Source organism: Impatiens glandulifera, chromosome 1 (assembly GCF_907164915.1).
Source record: "Impatiens glandulifera chromosome 1, dImpGla2.1, whole genome shotgun sequence".
In the NCBI taxonomy this organism is placed as follows: domain Eukaryota; kingdom Viridiplantae; phylum Streptophyta; class Magnoliopsida; order Ericales; family Balsaminaceae; genus Impatiens; species Impatiens glandulifera.
The window spans coordinates 17,685,521-17,697,480 of record NC_061862.1 but is presented as its reverse complement, the minus strand read 5'-3'; the positions used below and the strand labels follow the sequence as shown (position 1 = coordinate 17,697,480).

At 34.2% G+C, this 11,960-nt stretch overlaps 1 protein-coding gene across 1 annotated transcript; it reads right to left on the bottom strand.

Annotated features, from left to right (window-relative positions):
- Nucleotides 1-6,430: 6,430 nt before the first annotated feature.
- Nucleotides 6,431-6,775, bottom strand: LOC124919513 (probable metal-nicotianamine transporter YSL5). The gene has a single exon (XM_047459768.1). It carries the CDS (start codon nt 6,773-6,775, stop codon nt 6,431-6,433), a length of 345 nt encoding a protein of 114 aa, XP_047315724.1.
- Between the last annotated feature and the right edge of the window lie 5,185 nt (nt 6,776-11,960).

Here is an 11,960-nt window from a genome sequence, read left to right as displayed (position 1 = left end):
ATATCAAACGTACTTGAGAATAAGTTGGATAAGTTATCGTCAATAAGCTGAATCAAACTAGCCCTTAATAGATTTTGGTTATGTGAAATATTTTATTTTTTTACAAAGTGTTATTTATTCCTTTCTCATGTCTACATGAGTTTTGGGGACATGTTTGATGAAGGATTAATTATTATTATTATTACAATCAAATATGTTAATATATTTATATAACGAATGTTAATGGATAGTTTTATTACTACTCTATCACCTACATACAATTTAGTTGGACAATTTCCAATTTTTCACTATTCTCAAACTACTTTCACTCTTCCCTCAAACTTAGTGTAAATTCAAGGGGAATCAAGAAATTGTTTTGATGGGATTCGCCAAACATAACGTTGATATCAAGTGATAGGATCGGTGACACAAATAGAGACGGGGTCTGACTATTTATTACAATTTCTGGAAAACGTTTTGATAGAAATCCTGTTAGGGATTAATATAACTTTCTATTCTTCACAAACCCTTGCAAACTCTTGAAGCGATTCAAGTGCGGAAACGTTTGCTCAGGTTTGAAGCTAAGAACCGATAAAAAGAAGAAGACATAATGTAAATGACGGATGTTCAAAGCAAACTCTCCTACGTCACACCTTCTTCAAACCACCGGAAAGATTCATTATACTTCTTTGAATCAAATACAGTTTTCTAACTAGCTAACTGTTGAACAGAACAACCTCTATTCAACTTACAAAATGTTTAAGAATATTACACAGCTAGACAAAGTTTTGGTTCTCTCTCTCTCTCTTTGAATATAATGTATAAACTCAGTAAGCAAGCAAGCAATTCGTAAGATAGATTGTATGTCCGACAGTACGTCCGTTGTCCTTGAAGATCTTTAAATAGAAGACAGGTACCAACAGTCGAATCTTCTGCATTAAAACATGGCAAGCACCCATTTGAACGCCTTCATAGTACAAGAGTACAACAGGCTCTGTGTACAAGGATCGTGTCCGTATCGAACTGGTAGTGTGCCGAATATTCTTCTAGACTTATCCTACAAAGAACAAGTAGTGGAAAAAATATTTACTTATGTGTCATTCATTCATTGGGTGCAACTAGCTGTCATACAGTTCTGCACAAATGAGTGGAGTAGGAGTAGCGTACAACTAGTTGATCGTGAGTAGACGGATGCTAACTTCAAGCAACTGCTAAAGTGATGCATTAGACGTGCTTCGTTAGACTACCAAGTCTAAGGAAGTTAGACGGCCTACGTCTAATAGCTGGATCCATTAGACCATCAAGTCTAATGGAGTTAGACGACACGTCTAACTACGTTTCACTTCAGACTAGTCTGAAGGAGTTAGACGCCAACGTCTAACTTTCATCTGTTAGACTACACGTCTAACTACGAGATCCATTAGACCACCAAGTCTAATGGAGTTAGAGGACACGTCTAACTACGTATCTGTTAGACTGTACGTCTAACTACGTATCTGTTAGACAACACGTTTAACTACGTATCTGTTAGATAGCACGTCTAACTACGTATCTGTTAGACTGCACGTCTAATTACAAGATCCATTAGACCACCAAGTCTAATAGAGTTAGACGACACATCTAACTACGTATCTGTTAGACTGCACGTCTAACTACGTATCTGTTAGACTGCACGTCTAACTAGGTATCTGTTAGACAACACGTCTAACTACGTATCTGTTAGACTACACGTCTAACTACGTATCTGTTAGACTGCAACTCTAACTACGTATTTGTTATACTGCACATCTAACTACGTATCTGTTAGACTGCACGTCTAACTACGTATCTGTTAGACTGTACATCTAACTACGTATCTGTTAGACAGCACGTCTAACTACTTATCTGTTAGACTGCATGTCTAACTATGTATCTGTTAGACTACACGTCTAACTACGTATCTGTCAAACTGCACGTCTAACTACGAGATCCATTAGACCACTGAGTCTAATGGAGTTAGACGACACGTCTAACTACCAACGCGTCTAACTAGCCTGATTTAAACTAAGTCTTACTTAGCATATTTTTGATGCACCTGCACAAAAACAATTAGACGAATTAACTTCATTCTTATTTAAGTTTTACAGAAGTTCATTATCAAAATATCGTTAGTCAAAATAATTTGACCCAACATCAAGATTCTTATAAAGTGGTTTCGTAAAAAATCCGTAAAGTGACGTTTGTTGACGATGAAGTGTTGCAAATGGACAAGGTTAACCTTTAAGGGTTGGAGGCTAAAGAACTTTCCTTTATTGGTAATTAAACTTAGAAGTTTGGGGTAGATGATATTGACCTTATAAATCCATATGCCAAAAACTTTAATGGAAAAACTCTGGAAAAAAAACATGCTCTGAAGATATATGCACATGCAATCATCTTCAATATAAACTTTGACTCCATTAATAGTAGGAACGTCATTTGCTTATCTTGGCCGAGGTTGAAGCGAAGAATTACTTCTAATGAGAAACAATTAATTTGATATACTCACTATTATTTGTTTACATGTCTAGAATAAATTCAATAAAAACGATTTCATTCAAATATATTTTTGTAATACGATAATTTTTTTTGATAATTTTTTATACATTTTCTATGTACTATAATGATGTTTAATAAAAGAGTTTATATATTATTAAATTTCAAAAGTACAATTTCATTTTTTATTTACAAATTTCCAAAGTTTAACAATTTTTAATTAATTAATGTCACTATGTTAGCATTTTATTAATCTACTCAAATTTATCAACATTAATAGTTGTTGGGTGTGAATATGATTGGAATTTGGCTCAATCACTCTTATTTATCGATTCCGAAGCACTACAACCTAACCCTAAGGAGGCAACCCTTTCACTAGTATCCAAACACTAGAAGGAGCTTGACCTAACCACTCTCACCAAGAGAGTAGTATCCCCTTTTTTTCTTATTGGGTCAAGTCCAAAAAGTGGGTTACTAGAGATTGGGATACAATGTTGGGCCAAACAATACCCAACAACTCCACCTTTGGCCTAAAGTAGTGCAAAATACAATCACGGAATCACAAGACACATCATCGCGAATTTATTACGAATGAGGCAACAAAAAGAATACCCAAGGTAAACTCGTGTTACAAAGATCGGAGACAAGAGCACAAATCATTTAAAAAATCACAAAGATTAAACGTAAGAGCATAAAATATGCAAAAATCATAAAGATTGAAGGCAAGATGACAAAACATGTCATGTCCACAAAGGAAAAAACTCAAAGAACTTACCCTAAGTCAAAGTTTAAAATACTTTGACATGAAATAAATTTTTCAGTAGGTAAACACTTAGTATCCATATCAGCAAGATTAAATTCCAAAGGAATTTTCTCCAACTTAACAATGCCTTTTTCAACAATATCTCGAATGTAATGGAACCTAACATCAATTTATTTAGTTCTCTAATGAAAAACAAGATGTTTACACCGTTGAATAGCAAATTGACTATCAGAAAATACAACCACATTTTTGTCAAGAAAACCAATTTCAGAAAATAGTCCTAAGCCAAATTGCTTCCTTAAAAGCTTTAGTGGAAGCTACATACTCAGATTTTGTAGTAGATAAAGCAACAATGAATTAAAGTTGAGACTTCCAACTTCTGCAAGAGACACACAAAGTAAACACATAGGAAGTATTAACTTTATATTATCCCTATCAGTAGCATAATTGGAATTCATATAACCAACCAACTTAGTACCTACAGAACACTTAGAAAAAGTCAAGACAACATCAATAGTGGTTTTTAGATATCTCAAAATTCATTTCAAAGCATTCCAATGAGACATACCAGTGTTAGACATAAATCTACTCAAGCAATTAACTATATATGTAATATCAGGTCTAGTGCTAATCATGAAATACATAACAGGTCCTATAACATTAGAATAAGGCACATTCTTCATTTTAGTTATTTTAGTTTCAGTCTTAGGAGACTGATCCTTACTTAACATAAAATAGGAAGCAAGAGGCACATTCACAAATTTAGCATCAAACATAGAAAATTTACTCAAAATTTTAACAACACGTGCACTTTGATTCAACACAAGAGAAATTTTTGTTTTATCTCTAATGATATTCATGCCCAAAATCTTCTTAGCATCACCTAAGTCTTTTATATCAAAATTTTCACAGAGCGATTTTTGCACATGCACAATAGACTTCAGACATGGGCTCACAATCAACATGTCATCCACATACAATAAAAGAAATACAGGCACATAGTCTATATTCTTGAAGTAAAGGCAATGATCAGAAGAACTTCTTTTAAACATTAAAGATTGCGTGCACTTGTCAAACTTGATATTCCATCAAAGTTTTTTTTTAACAAACAAATATGATCAGGCAACTTGGGGTCAACAAACCCCTCAAGTTGATGCATATAAATATTCTTATCAAGTTCACCATCTAAAAAAGTAGTAGTAACATCCATTTGCTTCAATTTCCAATCAAAGTGAGCAATTAAAGCAAGCATGATTCTAAAAGTAGTGAATTTTACAACTTGAGCAAAAATTTCAGCATAATCTATTCTCTCCTTTTGAGTAAATCCCTTGGCTATTAACCTAGCCTTGAATCTAAAATTTTCAGACTCTTGCTTCACCTTATACAACCAATTGCAATCCACTAAGGAGCAATTATGAGGTAGGAATAAGTTTTCAAGTATCATTGATTCTCAAGAAATTCATCTCATTATTTATAGCAACAATTCATTCAGTAGAAAACTTAGACCTCAAAGCTTCTTTGTAAGAGCTAGGCTCATTACAGTCTAGGGATTCAAACATGTTAAAAGAAAATTCAGACATATTGCAATCATTCAAATTATCATCCCTAAATCTAGCAGACATTCTAACAGTTCTTCTACTTTTATCCTTAGAAAGTTGATAGTCATGAAAATCATTAGACAAATCATGTGAATCAGACAACACATTTGAATCATGTAAATCATCAAGAAAATCATGTGAATTAGACAACACATTTGAATCATGTAAATCACCAATATCATGCACATTATCATGCTCTACCTCATTCAGAACATTCCCATCATGTTCAGCAGGTTGATCAACAACTACAAGCACATGCTCCACCTTATTAAGAGCATCATTAACATGAGTAAGGGACATAGGCAAACAAGGAAAGCCATTTCTCATTAAAGGCAACATCTTTACTTATCATAATCCTAAGCCCATGTTCACTCTTATCCCAAAGCCTATAAGTTTTTACCCCTTCAGGGTAGCCTAAGAACACACATTTTTTGGACCTAGACTCCAACTTGTCAACCTTCTAATGCACATAGCCAATACAGCCCAAAACTTTCAAGTTGCTCAAATCAAGAAGTTTATCTAAAAACACAGATTTAGGACATTTCCCTCCTAAGGGAACACTAAGAGACCTATTTATTAAATAAGTAGTAGTGTGCAAAGCATCCCCCAAAACTTCTTAGACAACCTAGATGACGCTAACATAGCTCTCACCCAATCTAAAAGTGTCATATTTATCCTCTCAACAACACCATTCTTCTGTGGTGTGTATTGAACATACCTATGCCTTTAATACCCCAGGTAGCACATAAATCATTCATTTTTTTATTACAGAACTCAAGACCATTATTTGTCCTAAGAGTTTTTATTCTCTTACCTGTTTGATTCTCAATCAAAATCTTCCACTCCTTAAACTTTTCAAAAACATCATACTTATGTTTCAAAAGTAACACCAAACTTTACTAGAGTAATCATTAATGATGGACAAAAAATATTGGTTCCCCCCATGTGTAGCAACACTAGAGGGACCCCACACATCAACATGCAAATATTTAAGGATATCAGTACACTTAAACACGTTTGGGTAAGAGGAGATGAGAAAACTCACTTTATGCTATTTTCTTAACCCACATGATTCACAAAAGGGGATGAGAGACTATTTATCACTACCAAAGTAAACCACCTTTATGCAAAATCTTAATGAGTTTAAGCATTGATTGTCAGAAAGTTATTTAATTATTAATGGGCTTGGGCCTGTATATATAAGTAATTTAGGGTTTCTAGGCTAATTACTCTTATATAAGGATGGTTTGTAAAGGTTGAATATACAACACTTAAAGATTCTTAAGACTTTTTCCTCTTTAGCAAATATCTATTTTCCAGAGTTTCATATCTTCGTAGTTGTTCTTAGAAAGATCCAATAGTCAAAACCAACAATGTTTAGACCTTTGTTACTCATGTGACATAATCTATTATGCCCAAGAACAAATTTATCACCAATCATAGAGTTCATAGAGTCACAAGCAGTCTCGACATGACACACATATAGATTGTTCATCATTTTAGCAGTAAAGATAACAAGAGACCCACGCAAAATTTTCATAACACTTTTCCCCACTTTCCCTCCAAACCATCATTCTCAAGAGATGAACAAGACATCAAATTTCTCTAAAAGCTTTGTCCAAGTCTTAACGAAGAACCCTAACATTCTTGCCGATACATTGAGCGAGGGGATAATTCCAGTCGTCAAATTGAGCTTCATTACAATGAAGGTGAAAAGTACATCAAGAAGAAAAGCGACAACGAAAGCTCTCACAGTAAGTTGTTGCTTCCATGTTGGAACTTCCTTTACGTCGAATAATCTTTCGACTGAATCCGCCGGTGCTTCCAATTCAAATCCTATAGTTCCCTTCAATTTGTTGTCGTTGTTGACCGATTCTGCGTTATTAGTCTCTCTTCTTGAGTCAGTGATGGATTTCCCCATCTATAGCAACTTGCCGCCTCCTAAAACGGTTACTAACTTTTGCGGATCTGAAATTGCCGGTGTATGAAACGCGACAACGAGAGAGAGAAAATGGCTTTGGATCAAAGCCCCATGAGCTACATTAGTTATCTCATATCTGCCGGAAGTGATTAAATATGCTGAAAATTAATTATTTTATAGAATAAGTTAAAAGTAATGAAGATAATAAAATGTCAACCTATTTTTATTTTTGTGAATGCGGTATAAAGTGGAACATAAATTTTGAAATAACAGATTTGATATTTTCAAGTGTGGGGGTATTTTTCTTATTTTTTTTCTCTTCTAATAATTGCTAATCAATTTTTAATTAATTATTTTAAATATTAAGTTATAATTATTTTTGAAAATTGACCAAATTAATTTATGATTGAAATAGATGAATTATTTTTAAAATTTTGATGATTTTTTTTCATTGATAAAAAAAAGTTTAATTAAATATAACAATAAAACATGACATAAAAAAACAGTACTCAAAATGTTAAAATTATTAATTATCTCGCAGACTTTACTAGCTTTCCTGAATGAATATCAGAAAATATCAAAATAATTGTATTATGATACGCATCAGACGACTTCTATTATTAAAAGTTTAACGGTTTATCTTTAACAAGATAGTCTAAAAAAATGATTTTTTATAACAAATTTATAGTTCATATGTGACTATATGTTATAAAATTGTTGTGTGGAAATATTCTTTTTTTAATAAAATAATTTTTTTATTAAATATTTAATCTATATAATCACAATTTAGTGATTAAAAATGTAACTAATTTAGATCCCACCAAGACAGTCTCATTTCTTAAAATTCTTCTCTCTTTTGATAAAAAAAATTATTCTCTCCCTATCTGATTTTGAAGAATTTTGAAGAATGAGACCATAACTAGAGCATATGGTGGTGGGACAGCAGATCCAGAAACCTACACTAAAACGGGAAATTGGACGAAATGACCCTGAAGAAAGGGCTATTTGCCTCCGTGGTCACCAGATAATTGAAATTGATCTGATGACCACTTTATTTTTTTTTGACAAAATACCCTTTTCGCGTAACGCGAAGGGACTTCGCGTTTCGCGAAGGGAGTTTTTTTATATAAATACTTAAAAAATTTTATTTCGGCATTTTCTTTCTCTCACTTCTCTCTCTTCTCTCTTCCCTCTCTTTCCTCTCTTCTCTTGACGGCGGTGGCACGACGTCGGCACGGCATCGGCACAGCGAAACCCTAAACCAAAACCTAAACGAACACATTATATAGATCGACGACGAAAACTCGTTCTAATATCAGGTGATTGGATTGATTTATGTTGTTATTTCCATTGTGTTCATCTTTAAACCCTAAATCATGAGATTTTTTTATTGTTTATCTTATTGTTCATTTTATTGTTCATCTTGGTTGTTCATCTTGTCGATGATATGTTTGCAGTTAATGATGCTCTGATTCGGTTTCGTTTCAGGAAACATTAATTTAATTTTCACGACTTCACGTTTCGCGAAGGGCTTCACGTTTCGCGAAGGGCTTCACGTTTCGCGATGACTTCACATTTTAGTCTTTGTATAATGTTATCTTCACTTCAGTACCAATTTTAGTTCTTGGACTTTTTGACAAGGTATATCTTTGCCTCTGGCTGATTCTATTTATTTTGGATAATCGTGAACCGGAAAAGTAAATTGTTTGTGTTTTATAATAGGATGTGAGTGCATCTCTTTCAAAGCAGTACCCTCAATTGTACAAGGAAGGAATAAGAAATACTTCTTCAAATGGAGAGTTGTAGTGGCCTTGGCTGTGTTTTAAGTTTACCAATCATTGGTGATCTATAAATTTGTAGCCATTTCCAGTTCTACAAGTGTTGACTCAACTGTCAGGATGTTTGGCATTCCCTTATGATCACCAGATGGTTCAGGAAATGCATGCAAATGAAATAGATATTAGTAGTAGTATAGGGTTGGTGGAGGTTGGTACTACCAGCTCAATCCAGAGGAATCGAGGAGATTTGCAATGGCATGGCTTCCTCGAGAGGGATCTAAACATACATGTTTTGCATTTGATTCACCCGGTTACGAATCCTTCTTTGCATCTCAAGCCGGTGAGCTTGCACCTCTCAAGGCATGGGATGTTGCTAGAAGAGCCAACATGAGAGGAAGGAAACAGCTTCTTTTGTATATTAGTATCATTCTTTTAGGAGTACAGTCTTCAGGAAAAAGATGTATACTCTTACAGATATACAGTCTTCAGGAAAAAGATGTATACTCTTACAGATATAGTATGTTCCAATAACTTACAAAATTATTGTTGAAATTTTAGACAATTTTCTTATTGAATTGTGATTTCTGTTAAAGATGCATGTAACAAATATCAGTTTCAAATAAAGCGTTGTGGTGGGTTCCTATAGATTTTGATTTATATATATTATTTAGATGGTCGATGAAATGAATAGTCGTTTAAATGCGACAAATAAACCATTGTGAAAGAAAATAAAATAAACATATTAAAAAGTGTGAAGATCTTCCGAAATGGAAATGAGATCCTAATCGAATCTGTCGGATTTCAAGATTGAATTTCATATAATATCAAAATATAGCATTATCTACATTTTTCATATAATGTCAAATGACAGCCTAAAATTGTTAAAAAATAACGCCCATCACAAACTCGCAAATCTAAGTCTCAAAATATTTATTTTCCAACTAAGGCATGGATTGCCAGAAGACGAAGGCACCCACTGTCATTCCAAAGAAGGTAGATACTTTCACCATCTTCTTCCTCTTGCAAGCCCTAATTGACATTGTTTCTTCTGCTTCTGCCAAAGAGAGACCAACAAAACACATTACAAAGGAGATTAGGTTATGATCTAGATCGAATACAGATAGAATTCTTCAATAATCAACTAGATCCTAGTACAGAAATGCTAGCCCTAACTAGCAATGCACGGGATTGAAGCTGCAAGTAAGAAGACATTATGATAAGACAAATTAATCCGAAAATAACCTAGGCGAGATCAAAGATGAATCATTAGAAGAAGAAGATTCAATAAGCATTCACATGATTCTTAATTCGGATCGAGGGAGGGAGAGAGAGACCGACCTGAAGAAGTTCTTGACTTACAAATTAGGGCTCATCGACCGTCTGGGCCTTCGCGAAACGTGAAGCCCTTCGATCCAATCACCTGATATTAGAACGAGTTTTCGTCGTCGATCTGTATAATGTGTTCGTTTAGGTTTTGGTTTAGGGTTTCGCCGTGCCACCGCCGTCAAGAGAAGAGAGGAAAGAGAGGGAAGAGAGAAGAGAGAGAAGTGAGAGAAAGAAAATGCCAAAATGAAAAATTTTAAGTATTTATATAAAAAAAACTCCCTTCGCGAAACGCGAAGTCCCTTCGCGTTACGCGGAAAGGGTATTTTTGTCCAAAAAAATAAAGTGGTCATCAGATCAATTTCAATTATCTGGTGACCACGGAGGCAAATAGCCCTTTCTTCAGGGTCATTTCGTCCAATTTCCCCACTAAAACACACCTGAAGTCTATTGAGAACTCATTGCATGTTTGAAGAATCTTGTACTTATTAATTTTGTTTATTTTTAATTTTTCTCATATATATATATATATTTATTTGACCTCATGGTCACTTGATAACTTAATTTGCTCTAGTGGTCACTTTAATTTTTTTTGACGAAATAACCCTTTTCGCGTAACGCGAAGTGAATTTGGGTTTGTATAAATACTCAGATTTTTTTATTTCATTCATTTCCTTTCTCTCTCTTCTCTCTTTGACGGCGGCGGCGACTGCAACGACGACGACGGCGGCGGAGAACAGATCATACATATAAGAAAACTATAACCCTAAATCGATTTATCTTCATTTCAAACCCTAACTCTAAATCAATTTATCTTCATTTGAAAACCCTAACCCTAAATCGATTTATCTTCATTTGAAAACCCTAACCCTAAATCGATTTATCTTCATTTGAAAACCCTAAATCAATTTATGTTTATCTTCAAAATCGATTTAAGCTGTTCTTATTATTCATATTGGTTAATATTGGTTTTACTATCGTTGTTCATATTGTCGATGATGACATTTGCAGATAATCTCGTCGATATGGGTTCCGTTTCAGGGAAGATTCACTTATCGCTTCACGTTTCTCTAAGTGCTTCGCATTACGCGAAGCGGCACGGTCGACACGCAAAACGGCACGGTCGACACGCGAAACGAACGGTCGGCACGCAAAGCGGCACGGTCGTCACGAGAAGGCACATTACGTTACGCGAAGCGACACCGAGTTGTACTTAGATTTGTGTAAAACATGAAATTCGATTCCTATTGTTTTTCATAAAGAATGGTTTTCTTTGTTTTGTTTGATTAAAGAATTTGTCATCTGCTCATATTCAGTCCTATTTGTCTTTCTTACCTTATCTTAACATTGTTAAATGATTTCTTTTATCTTGAAAGAAGAAGCAAAATGTAAATAAAGATAATTAACGTTGAAATTGATTTTATTTTAAAACCATAACTAAAAAAATACAACAAAAAATTTAATATTACAATAATAGTCAACAACAAAATTGAATCTTCTTTGAAAATTTAACCAAATAAATACAAATTTGTCATGAGTTAAAAAGAACAATTATTATTACAAGTTACAAATAAGAAGTTATGGGTGCCGACTGTGCCGTTTCGCATTCCGTTTCGCATGCCGACCGTGCCGCTTCGCATAACGCGAATCACTAAGAGAAACGCGAAGCACTTAACGAAACGCAAAGTACTTCGGGAAACGTGAAGCGATAAGTGAAACTTCCTTGAAACAGAACTAATATCGACGAGATTATCTACAAATGTCATCATCGACAATATGAAAAACGATAGTAAAACCAATATTAACCAATATGAACAATAAGAACCGCTAAAATCGATTTTGAAGATAAATATAAATTGATTTAGGGTTTTTAAATGAAGATAAATCGATTTAGGGTTAGGGTTTTCAAATGAAGATAAATCAATTTAGGGTTAGGGTTTGAAATGAAGATAAATCGATTTAGAGTTAGAGTTTTCGTATGTGTATGATGTGTTCCCCGCCGTCATCGTCGTCGTAGCAGTCGCCGCCGCCGTCAAAAAGAGAACAAGAGTAGAGAGAGAAAAGAGAGAAAGAAAATGAAGGAA

Bases quoted from the DNA above. Each gene is read 5' to 3' on its own strand.
- LOC124919513 (XM_047459768.1), bottom strand. From the start codon at position 6,775: ATGGGGAAATCCATCACTGACTCAAGAAGAGAGACTAATAACGCAGAA.